General features: G+C 45.2%; 2 protein-coding genes across 2 annotated transcripts in view; one reads left to right on the top strand and one right to left on the bottom strand.

Moving 5' to 3' along the window:
• Positions 1 to 6902, top strand: part of DAO (D-amino acid oxidase) — a 29315-nt gene extending 22413 nt beyond the window's left edge. Inside the window, exon 11 of the mRNA XM_038575419.1 lies at positions 6755 to 6902. Coding sequence (XP_038431347.1) covers positions 6755 to 6883 — 129 coding nt within the window. The 3' untranslated portion in view covers positions 6884 to 6902. The remainder of the gene's footprint in view (positions 1 to 6754) is intronic.
• Positions 810 to 17080, bottom strand: part of SVOP (SV2 related protein) — a 70807-nt gene continuing 54536 nt past the window's right edge. Inside the window, exons 11-16 of the mRNA XM_038575412.1 lie at positions 15370 to 15446; positions 11262 to 11369; positions 8442 to 8553; positions 7478 to 7559; positions 4013 to 4102; positions 810 to 2608 (exon numbers count right to left, since the gene is read on the bottom strand). Of these exons, the coding sequence (XP_038431340.1) occupies positions 2402 to 2608; positions 4013 to 4102; positions 7478 to 7559; positions 8442 to 8553; positions 11262 to 11369; positions 15370 to 15446 (676 nt within the window). The 3' untranslated portion in view covers positions 810 to 2401. The remainder of the gene's footprint in view (positions 2609 to 4012; positions 4103 to 7477; positions 7560 to 8441; positions 8554 to 11261; positions 11370 to 15369; positions 15447 to 17080) is intronic.

The raw sequence follows: 17080 nt of genomic DNA, 5'->3' as shown, positions 1-17080 counted from the left end.
GAATAAATAAATGAAATCTTTAAAAAAAATAAATAATATTCAGAGTAAGGGAGGGAAAGAAACCACACAACTTTAGCTACCTTGACCATCTTTTACCATTTTCTGAAATCTTTCCTAACACTGAGAGAAACAATGACATTTCCATTAATAGAAATAGGAGCGTTTGGACAGTTCAAATTTAGATACAAATCTCTTCAGCTAAAGGCCTTGAATATTTCAGAGCTTGGACAACTTTGGTGGCATTTCTTGAATCATTCAATAATACTGATTATTTTTTAAGGGTAGGCAATATAGAAGGCAAAGAGTTTTAAACATTCATTTTCTCAAGAAGAGAAAACCCTCAACTGCAAGCCTCTTTATCCCAGGGCCTGGAAAACATTCCTGCCCACCAAGCATTCCTACCCCACCCCAGCCCCCAGCTCTTCCAGGTTATTTGAGGGTGAAGAGAGTTAACATGTTCATCTGGCAGTGTCTGACCAGCTGGAAGGCAAAAAATAACAATAAAAAAAGACAGGCTAATGTTTTATGTTACCCAGAGGAGCTCAGCAGACCAGAAAGAATTAGAGCCATAGCCACCCATAGCTCAAGGAAATGTGGGTGTCCAAGAGAGATAAGTCTACCAAACCGCTTCCTCTCTGGCTGCGTGGGCTGAGGGGGCTACAGTATATTTCAGGAACACGGAATTGTTTGCCATCGATCCAGGAGGCTACAATAGTCACCCACTGTGACCTCCACTCCACACCATCAGAAGATGTTGTCTCCAACAGACTCAAAGTCACAACATATGGCAGCCAATGGTACAACTTGTCCACCTTATTGGAAAGATTATCATATTAAAGCATTGAGATTACCCTGGATGGACAAAGTTGGCAAGATCCTTAAGTTGAACTGTCACTAGGACATCATGACACATGGACAAACTTCAACCCTTACAATGTCCATCACCAACATGTTTTAATAAGAGATGAACGTACACATTTGGCTTCCTCAAAATGTTTACTTCAAGCAGGCATCTCCACGCAGAAGGTCAGTCTTCTCTGGCCTTTGATGGGATCCAGCAGCTTCCTCCTCCTCCTCTAGGCTCCCTGCCTTCACGATGGGGAAATGGCTCATGGAAACCAAATCCTGGAGGTGGATGTTGTCTGCTGGCGTCAGCCCTTCCTCCCGAGGCCAACCAAAACCCAACTGACTGTCCTCTCTTCCTTTGAAAATGTACACGTCACAAATCTGGGCCCTCCCGTAACTCCACACCAGTGGCAGAGAATATCGCTGGACCCCAGGAGCTGCCTCTATGTAAAGACCAAGCCAGCCCTTGACAGCAGGGGTAAGCAAGAACCAGGGGGGTGGCGGGGAGGACTCCTGGTTCCCTGACCCTGGTGGGAGTGGGTGGTTGGTGTAGCATCTTTTCAATTCCTCTGCCCATGTAGCCAGTTACCTACCCTCAATATCCAAAGCACTGAAACCTGAGTTAACTATTTTCTTTCTCCAAGAGTCACCAACCAGCCTGACCACAAAGGGGTCAGAAAAGAAGCCCCTGGTGTGGCCTTCATTGCTTCTGAAGGGAAGGACCCCCTTTGGCTTTGGGCTTTATCCTCACTTCTCTGGTCTCAGTCCAAATCCTGGGGGAGGCAGAGGATGACAGCTTTCTGAGGTTGCAGTCTGGTAGAAGCCCAGCTGTCCCCACGGACTTGTGGATTCCCCTGGAGCCAGGAAGAGCAACTCCAGAGGGGGCCAGAAGGAGACACATGGTTCAAGTTCAAAAACTTGACATCAAAAGTTCAGATGTCAAGAGACATCTGCCAGAGTCTCTCCACTAGTCAGGCCCTGGGGAGGGAGGCAGACCAAGGGGCCCCTTCCAAGAGAGCATCTCTCAGACCCAGGAGAAAGCTGTTCAGGGCATAGCCGGGTCACCTGCAATTTCAAAGAAGAAAACCTGGGGCCGGGTGTGTAGGAGAAACCTACTGAATGGGTCCTGTTGGTGGGCAGCAGGTGTTGACTCCCTGGGTGGCAGGTCTTACCGGGCTCTGGGCCTGGACTGTATCTACAGAGATTTGTGGGTTGTTGTTCACCAAGGCTGTGACTGGCTGACTCTGGGTGGCATCTGATTGGCTACTGGGAGCACTGGCCACTCCTAAGGTGACAGTTTTCCCATGCAGGTCCACAGGTAATTAACAAACCTCCCCACACACAGACAGAGACCCCCCCAGAACAAATGCCTCCCCATCCCCAGGTGGATCTCGATGAATATGAGCAAACGGAGTCAAGACACAAAACCCTGTTGGTCCAGGTTGTCCTCCTGGGTGAGTTCTTGATGTCGGCAGTGACGGTCGGTGCCCCAGCTGGCTCCACCAGCTCCCTGCATCCCACAGCCTCAAAGACCAGCTCAGCCCCGCATCGGTCACTACTCCTGAGAGCCAGAGTTCGACCTGGTGACGCCTGTGCCATGCGTCCCTCGGCCGACCATCTCTTGGCCCCACTCCCGGTGGCTGGACTCTTGCAGTCCGCGGCCTTTGGTCTCGATGGGCAGGAAGCAGGAGGCCAGGGCAGCCAGGAGGCAGCAGCCACTGTAAACCGCCAGCGTCAGGTACACGGAGGATTCCAGCATGACCTGGGGGAGGGAGACATGCTGGTGAGAGTGGCCCTTCTGAAGCACGGACACCGTCAACCATTCAGGAAGTATTGATGACGCGAGGCCCTCTTGTAAACGCTCTGTGCCATTATCCCATCCTCAGTCCTCACAACGAAGAGCCAGGTAATTGTCCCCATTTTACAGAGGGAAAAGCTGAGCCTCAAAGAGGGTTAGATAGCATACTCCAGTCCGCACAGATACTAAGGATGGGGCTGGGATTTGAGCTCAGACCCCGTCAGGCCCAAGTGTCTGTATCCCTTGAATCTACTCTCTCTCACAGCAGCACCTCTGCTGACTTTCTAGCTTACCAGCAGAGCTAAAGCCCATTGTCTTGTCTGCCAGATCGGTAGGGGCACGGTCTACCTCTTAGTAATAACAGGATACCTCGAGGGGACTCGGCACCGGCACCGTGCAGGCACACGGGCAGCTCTCAACAGCAGGAAGTAGTGACACACAATGGCCAAACACAGAAGCCCAGAACTGAGGTACTTGGCTGAAACGTGGTGAAATTCTGTTTATGTGAAATATCCAGAACAGATAGATTCATGCAGACGGAATGCATGGGGGGTGCTTGGCTGGCTCAGTGGGTTGCGTTTGCGACTCTTGATCTCAGGGTTGTGAGTTCTAGCCCCACGTTGGGTAGAGAGCTTACTTTTTAAAAAAAAACTCACATTGGTGGTGGGCTGGGGAAGAGAAGAAATGGGGAGTGGCTGCCTAGTGGATATGGAGTTTTATTTGATGAAAATACCTGGTTTGGGAACTAGATAGAGTTGGAGGTGCACAATGCTGTAAATGTGCTAAATGGTTTTCACTTTAAAATGGTTAATTTTATGTTATGTGACTTTTATCTCGGTAGAAAAAGTGATAAAGACAGGGAAAAACATGAATTGGATATCAAAAAACCAAAACGACTTCAAAATAAGATCCCTTGAAATGTATAAAAATGCTTCAAGACACACTAGGGGGCTGCAAAATTGGGCAAATATGCCCAATCATCCAACTCAGAAACCAGGGTCTGAGACATCTGTTTCCCACTACATCATGCTGTTTTCAACAATTTGTTTTCATCTCACTTGTTTTCATCCAATTAGGTTTTGGCCAAATCATATGGCACCCCCAGGCTCTTCTGCATAGGAAAGACTTGGGTTTGGGTCCCAGTTTCTCTCCCTCCCAGCTGTGTGGCCTTGGACAAGTCCCTTTACCTTTCTAAGCCTGTTTTCTCATTTATTAGCAATACTACTCCTTTCATAGGATGGGTTGTTAAGGTAAAATAAGATAATGCACACCTCAAGAGCTCTGCAGAAGGCTCAGCATGGAGTAACTGGTTGCCATGCTTGGGCTTTTGTCATGCCCACCCCCTCTGTATTTGGAGGTGACACTTACCTGAGCAATGAACGGAGTAATGAGAGCACCCACTCTTGCCATGCCACTGCAGGTGCCCAGGCCCAGTGCTCGAGTTGCCGTGGGGTAGACCTGAAACACAGCCATCAATGTGGGCTTGAGAAAATGCAGGATCCTTCCTCCTCTTGAGCTCAGGACTGATGGGACTGACCCCCATGGGCAAGCCTGAAGTTAGCATGAATTACTGGGGTAGTTGGTGACCACATCAAGAGGCGGGAGACCAGGTGTGGATTCTCATCTCAAAGGGGATAGAAGTTCAACTGAGAAAGAAGGCAAGAAGCCAAGCTGTGGGTGGGAACCCAGTAAGGGGGTCCTCCCTGCCCTGGGAGGCCCCCAAAGACTCCACCAGGAACTGCAGCCCATTCAGGATTCAGATACTGTTCTTCCTGCCACTTTTCATTCATTTACCTTGAAGCACTGGTCACAGCCCTTCAAAGCATTTCATAAAGACCGTAATGGAAATATTTCCACAGTTTCTCAGTGTGTACCCAGGAGTGGCCCTGTGCCTAGCTCTCTCTTAGGCAAAGTGACTGTGCACCTTCCAGGCCAAGGTAATTTAGAAGTAGGCACGTCTTCTCCACTCCCTTCCCCAGTCTGCTTGCTGGACTCCAAGGCACTGGGGCAAGATTTCTCAACTTTGACACCATGGACATTTGGGGATGGGTCCTTTTTCATGATGAGGGGCTGTCCTGTGCATTGTAGGATGTTTAGCAGCATCTCTGGCTTCTACCCACTAGGTGCCAGTAGCACCTTCTACACAGCTCTCCCGGAGTTGTGACAGTCTGAAATATCTGCAGGCCTTGTAAATGTCCTCTGGGGGGCAAAATCACCCTTTGTTAATAGTGGTTGAGGAATTTGCAAGATGCAAGGAACTTGAGTCCCTGAATCACTGTGGAAGTGAAAGCATACCCATATTGGACTGTTTCATTCATGAGAAACTTCTGATGTGTCAATTCTATCCACCTGGGGAGTTGTTATAGCAGCGAGCACACCTCTAATAGCTACAGTGCTCGGTGCAGAAGCTTGGGAAGAATGAAGCATGTAAAGGGAAAAACAAAGCTCGTGCATGATCCCGACACTCAGAGATGACCATTGTCACATTTCCATGTATATCCTTCTAGAATTTTCTATGACTGTATACACACCGGCATTAATTTATTTATTCAATCAACAAATATTTTCTAAGTACCTACCATATACGTTTACATATGATATTTAAGCCACCCAATGACACAGGCAATATATAAATATATTCTCCTTATCAGAAATCAAAACACATGAACTCCCTTTGATCTACAACTTCTCCCAGGAAATGTTCCCCAGAGGTCCCCACTATTATGAAGATTGGAATGGATCCACCCAGATGTGTTAAGAGGTATTATTTCATACTTACCAGTCTGCAATTTGCTTTATCCATTCAGCACTATGTCTTAAAATTCTATGGACATCAGTCTATAGATATATACCCCATTCTATTTAACTGCTGTAATTGTATTCCACAATGGGTATTCCACAGTTTACAATTTAATACAGATTGATAGACAGTGTATTAAAAGAAGGTCACAGACACTGTCCAGCAAAAGGAAGTCAGGGGAGGGGGAGAGCTGGGAGGGCTTCTTGGAGGAGGCAGGATTGGTGCTACACCTATGATGCAGTGAAGGGAGCAGGGTTCAGGACGCTGACTCAAATTGAGAGCTCTGGAGTGCTGTGGGAATGAGGGATAACCTAGACACCCTCCTTCCCCTGGCACAGCATCTGGTACATAATATTCTCCTCCTCCCTTTGCTCCTATCTGAAATAAGATGAAATAAAATACAATAGATATAAAATGAAGAAACCATAAACCCTGAGTGTGGGAAATTGGACATGCTCCAATGCTATCGTGTGGGGTGTGTTTATGCAACATTTTAGAGGGCAAGTTTTCAATTCCTCTCAATGTTTGTAATGTTTATAGGCTTTAACTTAGCAATTCCACATCTTGACATTTATTCTACAGGAAGCACACGCGTGCACAAGAGTATATAAAGCTGTTTACCTTGGCATTATTTGTAATAGTAAAAAGCTGGAAAACAGTCCAAATATCCATTAGTAGAATTGTTATAAAATTATGATTTGTTTCATACTATACTATACTATATAGTAAAGTATATTAATATTTATGTGTATATATACCACATAGTATCATATAATATCTAATATAAAATATATATATTATATGGTAGAGTATATAATACACATGGTATATATAGTATGTAGTATAACAGAATAGTATATATAATATATAGTTATATATAGTAGAGTTAAAGGGATGGTATATAATACATATAGTATATATACACTATATGGTATAGTATAGTATATATTAGGATATTATAGGATACATTATATATAGAATATACTGTGTATCATATAGTGTAGTGGAGTAGAGCAGCTATTGAAAAGAACAAAGTAGATCCACATGTCCTGTGCTCATGGTCTTCAACCTTCCCCTCCAGAATTCCCCACCTCATCCTCTGCCCTGGGGTTGGCCTACCTGGACCACAAAGGGCTTGCTCCTTGGCCCTCTGGCTTCTGGTTGGGCTCAGTCAATGGGAAGCCCCAGTGGAAGATGGGAAGGAGGTAGAAGAGAGAGGTCTGGGTCTTTATTCTCCTGCTCTTTCCCTGCCAGGTTGATTCAGGCCACATGTATCTTTCAACTAAAGGCCACAATTTCTCTCTATACAGGTCTCTCAGGGACCCTGGAACTCTCCCCTCTCCTCACCCCACTGGCCTTGGACGGCAGAAGTGTCCCCAGCTACCTCCACCCCAGTGCAAGCTCTGGGGCACTGCTTTACTGCTTTCACACCATTGTAATTAGTTTCTTTATTAAATTTCTTCCCAAGGCAGCCCAGCTGGCTCAGTGGTTTAGTGCCACCTTCGGCCCAGGGCGTGATCCTGGAGACCTGGTATCGAGTCCCACGTTGGGCTCCCTGCATGGAGCCTGCTTCTTCCTCTGCCTGTGTCTTTGCCTCTCTCTCTCTCTCTCTCTCTCTCTCTCTCTCTCTCTCTCTGTGTCTCCCATGAATAAATAAATAAAATCTTTTTTAAAAAATAAATTTCTTCCCAGTTGCTCACTTTCCCAATTTGGTACATGCACTAACACAAATTAGTATATGCCTAGAAGAAAACTGAACTATCCAAAAAACTTGTATCTATGAAGGGAGAATGTGGGGCCCTTTAATTTTTGGTTTTATGCAAATCAATACCATTTGGAACTTTTATGTTGAACATCAGCTTTCATAAGCAGAAAAAAATGATTGAAAGATAGCCTGAAATAATGAAGAGCTTCACAGTAACTACTCAGACAGACCCACAGACAAATTTCATGCTGAGGATCCCAGGCTGGGTGTTGCTGGAGGCAGAGCTCCCTCCCTCCCCTTCCCAGCTGCTCCCAGACACTTGTCCTACCTCAGGTGTGTAAACATAGGCTGCCTGGAAGCCTCCAGAAATAAATGCTCTTGCAATGAAGAGTAACAGAGTAAGCATATTTCTAAGGAGAGAAAAAAAAAAAAAAGGTGAGCAGGTATTTTTTTCTGTTGGCTTGTTTCAGCAAAGTCTTATCTGCCCCAGCAGAATTTATACCCTAGGAATTGGCACAGCCCATCTCCACACCGGCACACCATCTCGGTGCCTTCTCTAGAGGCCTGCCTTTATAAGTCTATCATTCTCCAAAGTTCCAGGTCAAGAACTGCAAACATCTGTGGTGCCCAGGTTGGGGGCAAGGTCAGAGAGAAGGGATATAAATCATTGAAAACCCAGACAGGACTTTCTAGAGTCAGGAACCAGCTGAACCAGTGAAAGTAAACTTCTGTGCAGTATTTTTAGGATAATCCTGGTCCCTGACCCTCTGATCCATTGTTCCCATAAATGTCTAAGAACAGCAACATGTCAGGGTGTAAACTACCTCTCCAGGCTTTCCACAAAGTCCTCATCAGCTTTGGTCTGGTACCTCTCCGAGATCAAGAGAGGCACAAGCCACTTCTATCTTGATAGATGGGAAAATGGAGAAATGCCAAAAAGGGATTATACAAACAGGAAGTATTTCCGTTGAACAAAGGAATACTTTTAACCCATACATAAACAGTTGTATGCATAATTTCACCGGGAGACAGTGTCAAAAGTCTAAATGTGAGCATGTTGGAGCAAAACCTGGACCAAAGCGCCCTCCTAGTCCTACCCTCATCGAGTATCCAGGCCCAAATTCGAGTCTGATCTTGTGGTCCAGAGCCCCAGTCCTAGTGAGGGGCTGGGGAGGAGGCGTCTCTCAGATGACCACCAGGAGTGTAGTCCACAGCTTATAGTCCCAAAGAGCCAGTGACCATGACCTAAGATGTGAGTCTGCTGGCTGGGGAGAGCTGGTTTCACAACCCACCTTCCAACACAGATGAACAGCAGGAGGCTGCAGAGGGAGAAGATGACGAAGCAAAGGGCCATGGTCTTCTTGCGGCCCAGGCGGTCAATAATCCATAGAGTCACAAGGACACCTGGGAGAGAGCAGGGGCACCATGGCAGGTGGCTTCCAATATGGCTCCCAATGCCCCCCATCTCCTGGTGTTCACACCCTTTATAATTCCCTGCCCCTGAGAGTGAGCTGGACCTAGCAAGTCTCTTCTAATGACTAGAATACAAAAAAGCATTGGGATGTCACTTCTGGGTTGAAGTTATAAAAGAATCTGTGGCTTCCATTTTGCTGGCATTCTCTCTCCCTCTGACTCTTCTTAGGTACTGGCCTAAAAGTGGCCTCTGGCCAACAGTCAGTGGAACTGAGGTTCTCAGTCCAACAACCCTGGAGGCATTGAATCCTGCCAATGACCATGTGAGTGAGCGTGGACCCAGACCCTGCCCCAGTTGAGCTTTCAGATGTGACTGCAGACTCTGAGCAAACACCTCTGTTGCAGTCTTGTCGGATACACTGAAGCAGAGGACCCAGGTAGGCCACTCCCAGCTTCCTGACCCACAGAAACTGTGAGGAATAAATATGTTGTTTGAAGCCACTAAAATATAGGAGAATTTGTTACACAGCAACAGATAACTAATATAGGCACCAAGGGATGTGGCACTCATTGAATCCAGGTAATGGACACCTAAGATGGGAGTCAGAATCACCTGGGTTCTAAGGCCTCCTCTTGCCTCTGACTTGCTATGTGGTCTTGGGTTTGTCCCTTGTCTTCTCTGAGCCTCAGTTACTTCATCTGTAAATGGGACTCAATAAAAATAAGACTCCCTACTTCAGTAGAGGCAGTATAGCATGATGCTTATTATGAATAATTTTAATAATAATTATTAAATCTGGGCTCAGCACTTTTGGATCTATTATCTTGCTTAATCACCAAAAAAAAAAAACCTTAAATAAATGCTATCAATAGCCCCATTTCCCATACTTATTCCATCAAAAAATTAAGTGCCTACTGTGTGTCAGGAACTGTTCTAAGAGCCTTGGGATGTGCCAGTGAACAGAAACAACAAATCATAAATGTAATAAATAAGAACCATCTGAGTTTCTGAAAGGTAAAATCATGGAAATCATTGAAAAGTCATGGTGCTTTAAGTCACAGAAATGGTTACTGGCCATGTGGTCTAACTCTAAGCCCCTCGTCTTACCCACTGGGCTATATGGGGGAAGGGTTGTAGATGAAAGACAAGGTAGTATAGGAGTGAAGACTCTGGTCTCTGTGGTGGGACCTCAGTTTTTAGCTCTGCCAGGTGTAGGACACTTAATATTGTAGCTGAGCTCTTCTAGAAGCAGACTCTGGGACAAGGGCCCACGTACAAGTGTTTGCTTGAGAGGTAACCCAAAGAAGCACCAGTGGGAGGTTGAGAAAGTAAGATAGAGAAGGGAAGGCAAGAGTGTCCATTAAGCAAGTTACCACTGTGGGCAATTGCTATAGAATTCCACTGGGGGGCTCTGGAAGCCAGTGTGGAACATGCATCTTAGAATTTTTATATATCACCAACTCCTGCAGTTATATTTGAAAGCAGTTCCCAGCTGTTAACTCCCTGGCACTTCTAGCCACCTTGCTTGCTTTTAGATCTTGAGCTTTTCCATTCCTCCTGAGATAGCACTCAGACACGACGCAGACACTGGCAGCTGCAAGTTGCAGGAACAGTTTTTGCTACACCTCTCTGGGCCTTAGTTTCTTCAGTTGTAAAATGGGGATAATTTTGCTACTTCAGAAGACTATATGGGACATATCTATAAAAAATTTAGTATAGAGCCAAATATACATACAGCAAACACTCAATATATGCCAGATACTATTATTGTTGTAATCCTTACTGGTTTTTTTAAAGGAAAAAACATAGATCACCTTCACTTTATGTGCAGGTTTGGATTTTTTTTGACATTCCGCTGATCCTGGGTGAGTGCTGGTAGAAGACAATTATGCATCTCTTGTATTTCTTAAGTGCAAAGACACCAGCTTCCCTTTGTCCCAAGCTATCATTTCATTTGGAGAGCCGACAGCCTTGAATGATGGAGATACTGTCTCCTTCCAGAGCAAGGGGCAGGTCTGTTTACTGTCCAGTACAATAAAGATGATGTCTCTCTCTGGAGCAAAAGCTGGGCAGGTTTCTGGCAGCCATTATAAGAGATTTGAGTTCCCTAAGCCTGGGATTCCTCAGGTAAGCAAAGTGAAAAAGGGACTGAAGAAAAATATTGGGAAGTCAAGGAAAACTGTAGAATATAAGGGTCAAGAATATAGGGAGTAGTAGGTCAATCAGGCCCATGGAAGAGAACACTCAGGGAATTCCTCAAGTAGCAACCATCATCTATTATCAGCTTTTGTATGCATTTTGGTGAGCTGGTTCTTACCAAAGGACCAGAGTTAGAGCACAACAGCTATACCCGCCTACACTTGCATGTGTAGCATCTACCTGGACCCTCTCTCATCATCCTCGTGAGACTTGGGAGCGAGGGGTGCTGACACTTATAGACTAGTCGTTGCTTGCTAGTCTCTGTCTCTGACCCAGGAATCTCTTGTCTTCTGTCAGTGAGTGTGACAATGGGCAGCCTAATTTGTTAGCCTTCAAATAGAGTAGCCTTCACAGTTCTTGTCACCTTGTAGCTAAGGGTTGAAAAAATAATCTAGAAAGGGAATTTGCTTCCAGGCAGCACCAGGTGGAACCACCAGATGAACAGCTGCCACGTTCACAGGCTTCCTTGCCCCAGCCCCACCTCACACAGGTTCCTCACCTGGGAACTCAGAGAGAGTAGTCCACAGCAGATCCATGTAATCCTCCTCACTGAGGTACTCACAGGCCAGGCTGCATTTCGCTTCTACTGCCTTCTTCTGGCTAGAGACTGGGGAGGTGGGAGACAGGAGAAAGAAGAGCCATGCATAGAACCTTGAACCACAACCTCCTGCTCCCCCTCCCCATTCCCTGGGTATGATTCAGCTGGGAAACCGTGGAAAGAGCCCAGGCTCTGGAGCGAGACAGACTCAGATGTGAATCCCAACCAGCAGAGCTATAGCTTTATCTCTCTGAGCCTCAGTTTCTTCATTAAACTGGAGCTAATAAAACCACTGTGCAAGGTAGTTGGGAGAATGAAATCAGGCTGTGCATATGAATGTGCTTAGCCCAGAATTGGCACATACTATGTGTTTTCATGGCAGACAGACTCCAGGGTGGCCTTTATGTTCCCCACCTATATATTTTTTAAAGATTTTATTTATCTTTAGAAAGAGAGAGAGAGAGAGCATAGAAGGAGAGGGAGAGAATCAGGCTCCCTGCTCAGCCGATCAACGTGGGGCTCAATCCCAGGACCCTGAGATCATGACCTGAGCAGAAGGCAGACGCTTAACCTTTTGAGCCACCCAGGTGTCCTGGTCCCCACCTATATTATCTGGCCCCCGTTACTTCCTTGATCCTACCTTCAGTCTCTCCCTTGCTCTGCTCACTGTACTCCAACCAACCGATCTCCTTGCTGTTCCTTCAACACTTCTGCCTCAGAATCTTTGCACTGGCTGCCTCTTCCTGGATTGCTCTTTATATACCCCTGTGACTAATTTCCCCACCCCTTCATGTCTTTCTTTTTAAAGATTTATTTATTCATTCATTAGAGCCACAGACTAAGAGAGAGGCAGAGACACAGGCAGAGAGAGAAGCAGGCCCCATGCAGGGAGCCTGATGCAGGACTCGATCCCAGATCCTGGGATCACAGCCTGAGCCAAAGGCAGGCGCCTAACCGCTGAGCCACCCAGGCATCCCTCATGTCTTTCTTTAAATCTCACCTCATGGAGGCCATCTTGATCATCCCATTCAAAACTTCAACCTACTCACTGCCCCTTACTCTGCCCCTCATTCTTGACCTCCCTTATCCTCCTCAACGATCTTTTTGTCCCATACATTTGTTAAGAAATAGCATGGAAGACTTCAAAATGAGCAAAATGTTTTGTCTAATGCACCCTTACAGGTTGTAGCACCTTTCATTATCTTTGATCTATGCACATTATAAAATACTGATATTAATGCAGGGCACCTGGGTGGCACAGTTAGTTAAGCATTTGCCTTTGGGTCAGATCATGATCTCAGGGTCCTGGAATCAAGCTCCAAATGGAGGTCCTTGCTCAGCAGGGAGCCTGCTTCTCCCTCTCGTCCCTGCTTGTGCTCTCTCTCTCTCTCAAATAAATAAAATCTTTTAATAAGAGAGAATATTGATATTAATGCAATTGATTCTTGTCCATCAAAATGTAAATTGTGTCTAGTGATGCAATTGATTGTCTTATGTGTACTGACAAATCGTACCTCCAACTGAAAAGCCTTTTCAGTATTTCTGATTGCCTCTATACATTTATTTTTTGAATTCTCCTTTGAACCAGTTGTAACCTCTTACTGGCATTAGTAGACAATCCTCCATGGGTTGCTCACATTTCTGCATGTTTCATAAGCAAAGACACCAACTGTCTTTGTTCTGGACTACCTTTTCAAGGACCTTTAACCAACAACTTTGACAGGAAGGATCTACCTTTGGAGCAAGGGGCAGGTTTGCTGATAGCCTTCGGAGGCACAGGGTCCCTGCAGGGCAAGAGTAGGCTTTACCTGCTTTAACCCTTTACCATCCAGTATAAGAGAGCTAGATGCCCTAAGCTCAGAGATCCTCACTCTTAACATAACCCATTGCTTTTGCAGGTGTTACCTCCCTCTTCACATTGCCCTGTGGGAATGGGAGCTCCTTACTGGTGTAAGGAAATGCTGATACTTATCTCCTGCTATTATTGTGAGTAATAAAGTCTTTTGTCTCTGATCCAGGAGTGTTGTGTCTTTTTGTGAGCATCTGTGGAAGCTGTGGGAGGCTAACTTGTTAGCTTACAAATAGGTAAATCCTCAGACTTTTCACAGTTCTTACCTGGTTCATTCATTACTTGATGGGTTAAATAAAATAAAATCTTTGACATGTTTCATTGTATATTTGTATGAGAGGCATGATTTTACCTTTTCTTTAAACATTTTTCTTTAGCACACCTATCACCTGCCAACATGCAAGTTTTGTTTACTTATTATGTTATTCTCTCTCTTTTTCTCTTTCTTCACAAAAATATGAGCTCAAAGGGTAGGGATATTTGTCTTTTGTATTCACTTATGTATCCTAACACCTAGATCAGTACCTGGCAGATAGAAAATATTGAATGAATGACTTGTCGAAGGTCACACAACCACTTGGTGCTAGAATTCAGGCTCCCTGATTTCCAGCTATGGGCTTGTTCCACAATATCACTTTTCCACTCAGGTATAAGAAAGGGCTTTAAACAGGAGTTGGTAAACTATCACCTGAAGGTCAAATCTGGTTTCCTGCCTATTTCTGCCTGGCCTGCATACTAAAAATGGTTTTTACATTTTAAAATGATCTTTAAAGATCAAAAAGGAATAACACTTGACATAAAATGACATGCAATCCAAATTTGCAGTCATGAATAAGGTTTTATCAGAACACAAACAATGTTTGTTCATTAACCTATTGACCACAGCTACTTTCCTGCTCCACAGCAGAGGTGTATGGCCCACAAAGCCTAAAGTATTGACTCTCTGGCCCTTTTTTTAAAAGATTTTATTTATTTATTCATGAGAGATGGAGAGACCGAGAGAGAGAGAGAGGCAGAAAGGCAGAGACACAGGCAGAGGGAGAAGCAGGCTCCATGCAGGGAGCCTGAAGTGGGACTTGATCCTGGGTTTCCGGATCACACCCTGGGCTAAGGGCAATGCTAAACTGCGAAGTCCCGGGGCTGCCCTCTCTGGCCCTTTATAGATAAAGTCTACCAACTTGTGCTTTGTAACATTCCCCTGGATCCTCTGCTTTGCTTAAGTGGATCCACTGTTAGGAGCATGTGATTTATACTCAATCTACACTAAACCCCAGATCTGCAACTGAACCACCGACTCATTAAATCCTTGTACCAATAAACCAAACTATTAGCTAATATTCTAGAGCCTTAATATGAAAAAGGTAACTAGGCAAATCCCGCAGACAAGCAAGAACTTGATCCCTTTATCCTCTACCCTGGGTTCAATGTTAGGAAGCTTTTTTTAAAAAATAGAATGGTTTGAAAGCCCAGGATTTGCATAGACTTTGCTTTCTTTTTTAAGGGTTTATTTATTTGAGAGAGAGAGAAAGAGTGGTGGGGAGGGGCAAAGGGAGAGGGAGGGAGAGAAGCAAGCTCCCCGCTGAGCAGGAAGCCCCACTAAAGGCAGGGCTCCATCCCAGGACTTGGAGATCATGACCTGAGTAGGAGGCTGATACTCAACTGCCTGAGCCACTCAGGCGCCTAGACTATGCTTTCTATTTGTTCCTTTCGTCCAGTGGTTCCACCTCTAGCTGCACAATAGAATCACCTGGGGAGCTTTTAAAAGCCACTAATCTCTGGGTCCAGAGATGCTGATTAAATTGGTCTGGGCTTTGTTTAACCTGGTGCTGGTGTTGTTTAAAAGCTCCCCCCAGGTGATTCTGTTGTGTGGCCAGAGTTGAGATACAACCTGGTTCTCAGATTTCACATGCACGTGAAATTGCTGCATAGGGTCATGGCCACCAGACTCAGGGCTGTACATCACTGAGCTCTTTAAGTGACATAAGATATGACTGTTGTAATGTCACTTCTATCATGACAAGATTGTTCAGCTTTCTACAGAGTATCTTGGAGACCACAGTCCAGGTCTTCTATGCTCAGATTTGGCAGAGACTTTCTCCTAGAAGTCTCCAGGGTAAAGCCACTGGCATTTGTGCATGGCCCAGGTCAGGAGAGGTGGAACCTGGGGTGAGCATGCATGTACGACTGTGTATGGTGGGAATAGGGTAGTTTGATACTCACTGCTGCAGACATCTCCTGCCTGAAAGAGCTCAGTGGTGAGCAGAACTAATCCATAATAAGAAAACGCATTGGAAAACCTGTCAGAAAGGAAACAAGAAGAGGTAAAGAAATGATAGGAGATATGCAAGTCCCCTTTCCCCATCCCCTCAGGAAGGACTTGCATCTATAGCAGTCAGGACCAGTCTTTGGATATGGGCGACACAGGGATGTTGGGGGGCTTTCCTGGAGCCCTTGAACAGGCAAATGGTGTACAAAGCATAGTGAAATGATTAAGGGACGTGATCTTGGGTCCTTTAAAAGACCAAGAACAGCATTATATCACAGAGAACACTCAAAGCTGGTTATTCAACTGGCAATAGGAAAAACAAGTATAAGGGACCAAAATTTGGAAGAACACAGTTGTGGCTGACATCTCTCAGGGCTTCTGGGCCAAGCTGGTCAACATGGAGAGAGGAGGGGAAAGCTTTGATAATACAGAACACTGGGCTCCAGCTCTGCCCTTGAACTCCTGAGAGCTGGATCAACTCACCAAGCATTTATTAAACACCTGCTGTGTGCCCCGTACAAGTATGGATTCTACAGACTTCCCTAAAATTTCAGATCAGAATGAAACAGTTAATTAATTTCCGATGGTCCCAGGAACTATAACACTCAAGCCTGTAGGACCAGAACATTCTCATCCTGTGATACAGTCACATGGAAACTGTCATAATCAGACCACAGTAATGAATTTCCTTGGGTTACAATATGTGCTAGCAAATTTAGCAATTTCTGTAGCGTGCAAAAATTAGTCTTTAATTAATTGCTTTTGTATTTGGGTAGTGTTGGCCCAACTGAATCTCATGCATGCAAAGATAGATACCCTCAACCTGGTCTCCCTTTTTAAAAATTCTACAGATTCTACACTTGGGCACAGAATAGGTATCTAATAAATGCCTGGTTCAGCTCTCAGGAATGCAGGGGCAGAACTGGAGCCCAGGGATCCCTGGGTGGCGCAGCGGTTTGGCGCCTGCCTTTGGCCCAGGGCGTGATCCTGGAGAGCCGGGATCGAATCCCACATCGGGCTCCTGGTGCATGGAGCCTGCTTCTCCCTCTGCCTATGTCTCTGCCTCTCTCTCTCTCTGTAACTATCATAAATAAATAAATAAAATTAAAAAAAAAAAAAAAAAAGAACTGGAGCCCAGTTCTGTGTATTATCAAAGCTTTCCCCTCCCCTTCCTTGCAATTGAACACTTTTCAGGGCAATCTTCTGCTAATTAGCACCTCTACTCGAAGGTGCATGGGAAAAGTGAGAACTGGTTAAAGTAGAATGCAGAGTGTTAGCAAGGTCCCTTCTGCACACTGTTCATGCTGTATACATGATTTGGTAGAAAGAAAGTTCAAGGAATAGCTGAGATTTAACTAGTTGTGGATTTTCAGGTTATTACTCTGTACAAATCCCTCCCTCCCATCCTGCCCACATCCAGATATCAGAATGGCTGTTTTTTTTTAAGGAAAATACATACCACCACTGGTGGTATCCAAGGCCATATGAGCCAAGAAGGCAACTTAATGGAGCAGGTATATTAAATATCATTGTGACAAAAATTCCTATTTTACATTTCCTTTCAATTACAGTTGACCCTTGGACAACATGGGTTTGAACTGCTCAGGGCCCCCTTGTAAAGAGATTTTTTTCAATAAACACAGTACACTACTGCAAGTACATTTT

The sequence above is a fragment of the Canis lupus genome, chromosome 26 (genome assembly GCF_011100685.1).
Source record: "Canis lupus familiaris isolate Mischka breed German Shepherd chromosome 26, alternate assembly UU_Cfam_GSD_1.0, whole genome shotgun sequence".
NCBI lineage: Eukaryota > Metazoa > Chordata > Mammalia > Carnivora > Canidae > Canis > Canis lupus.
This window is presented reverse-complemented; position numbering and strand designations above follow the sequence as displayed.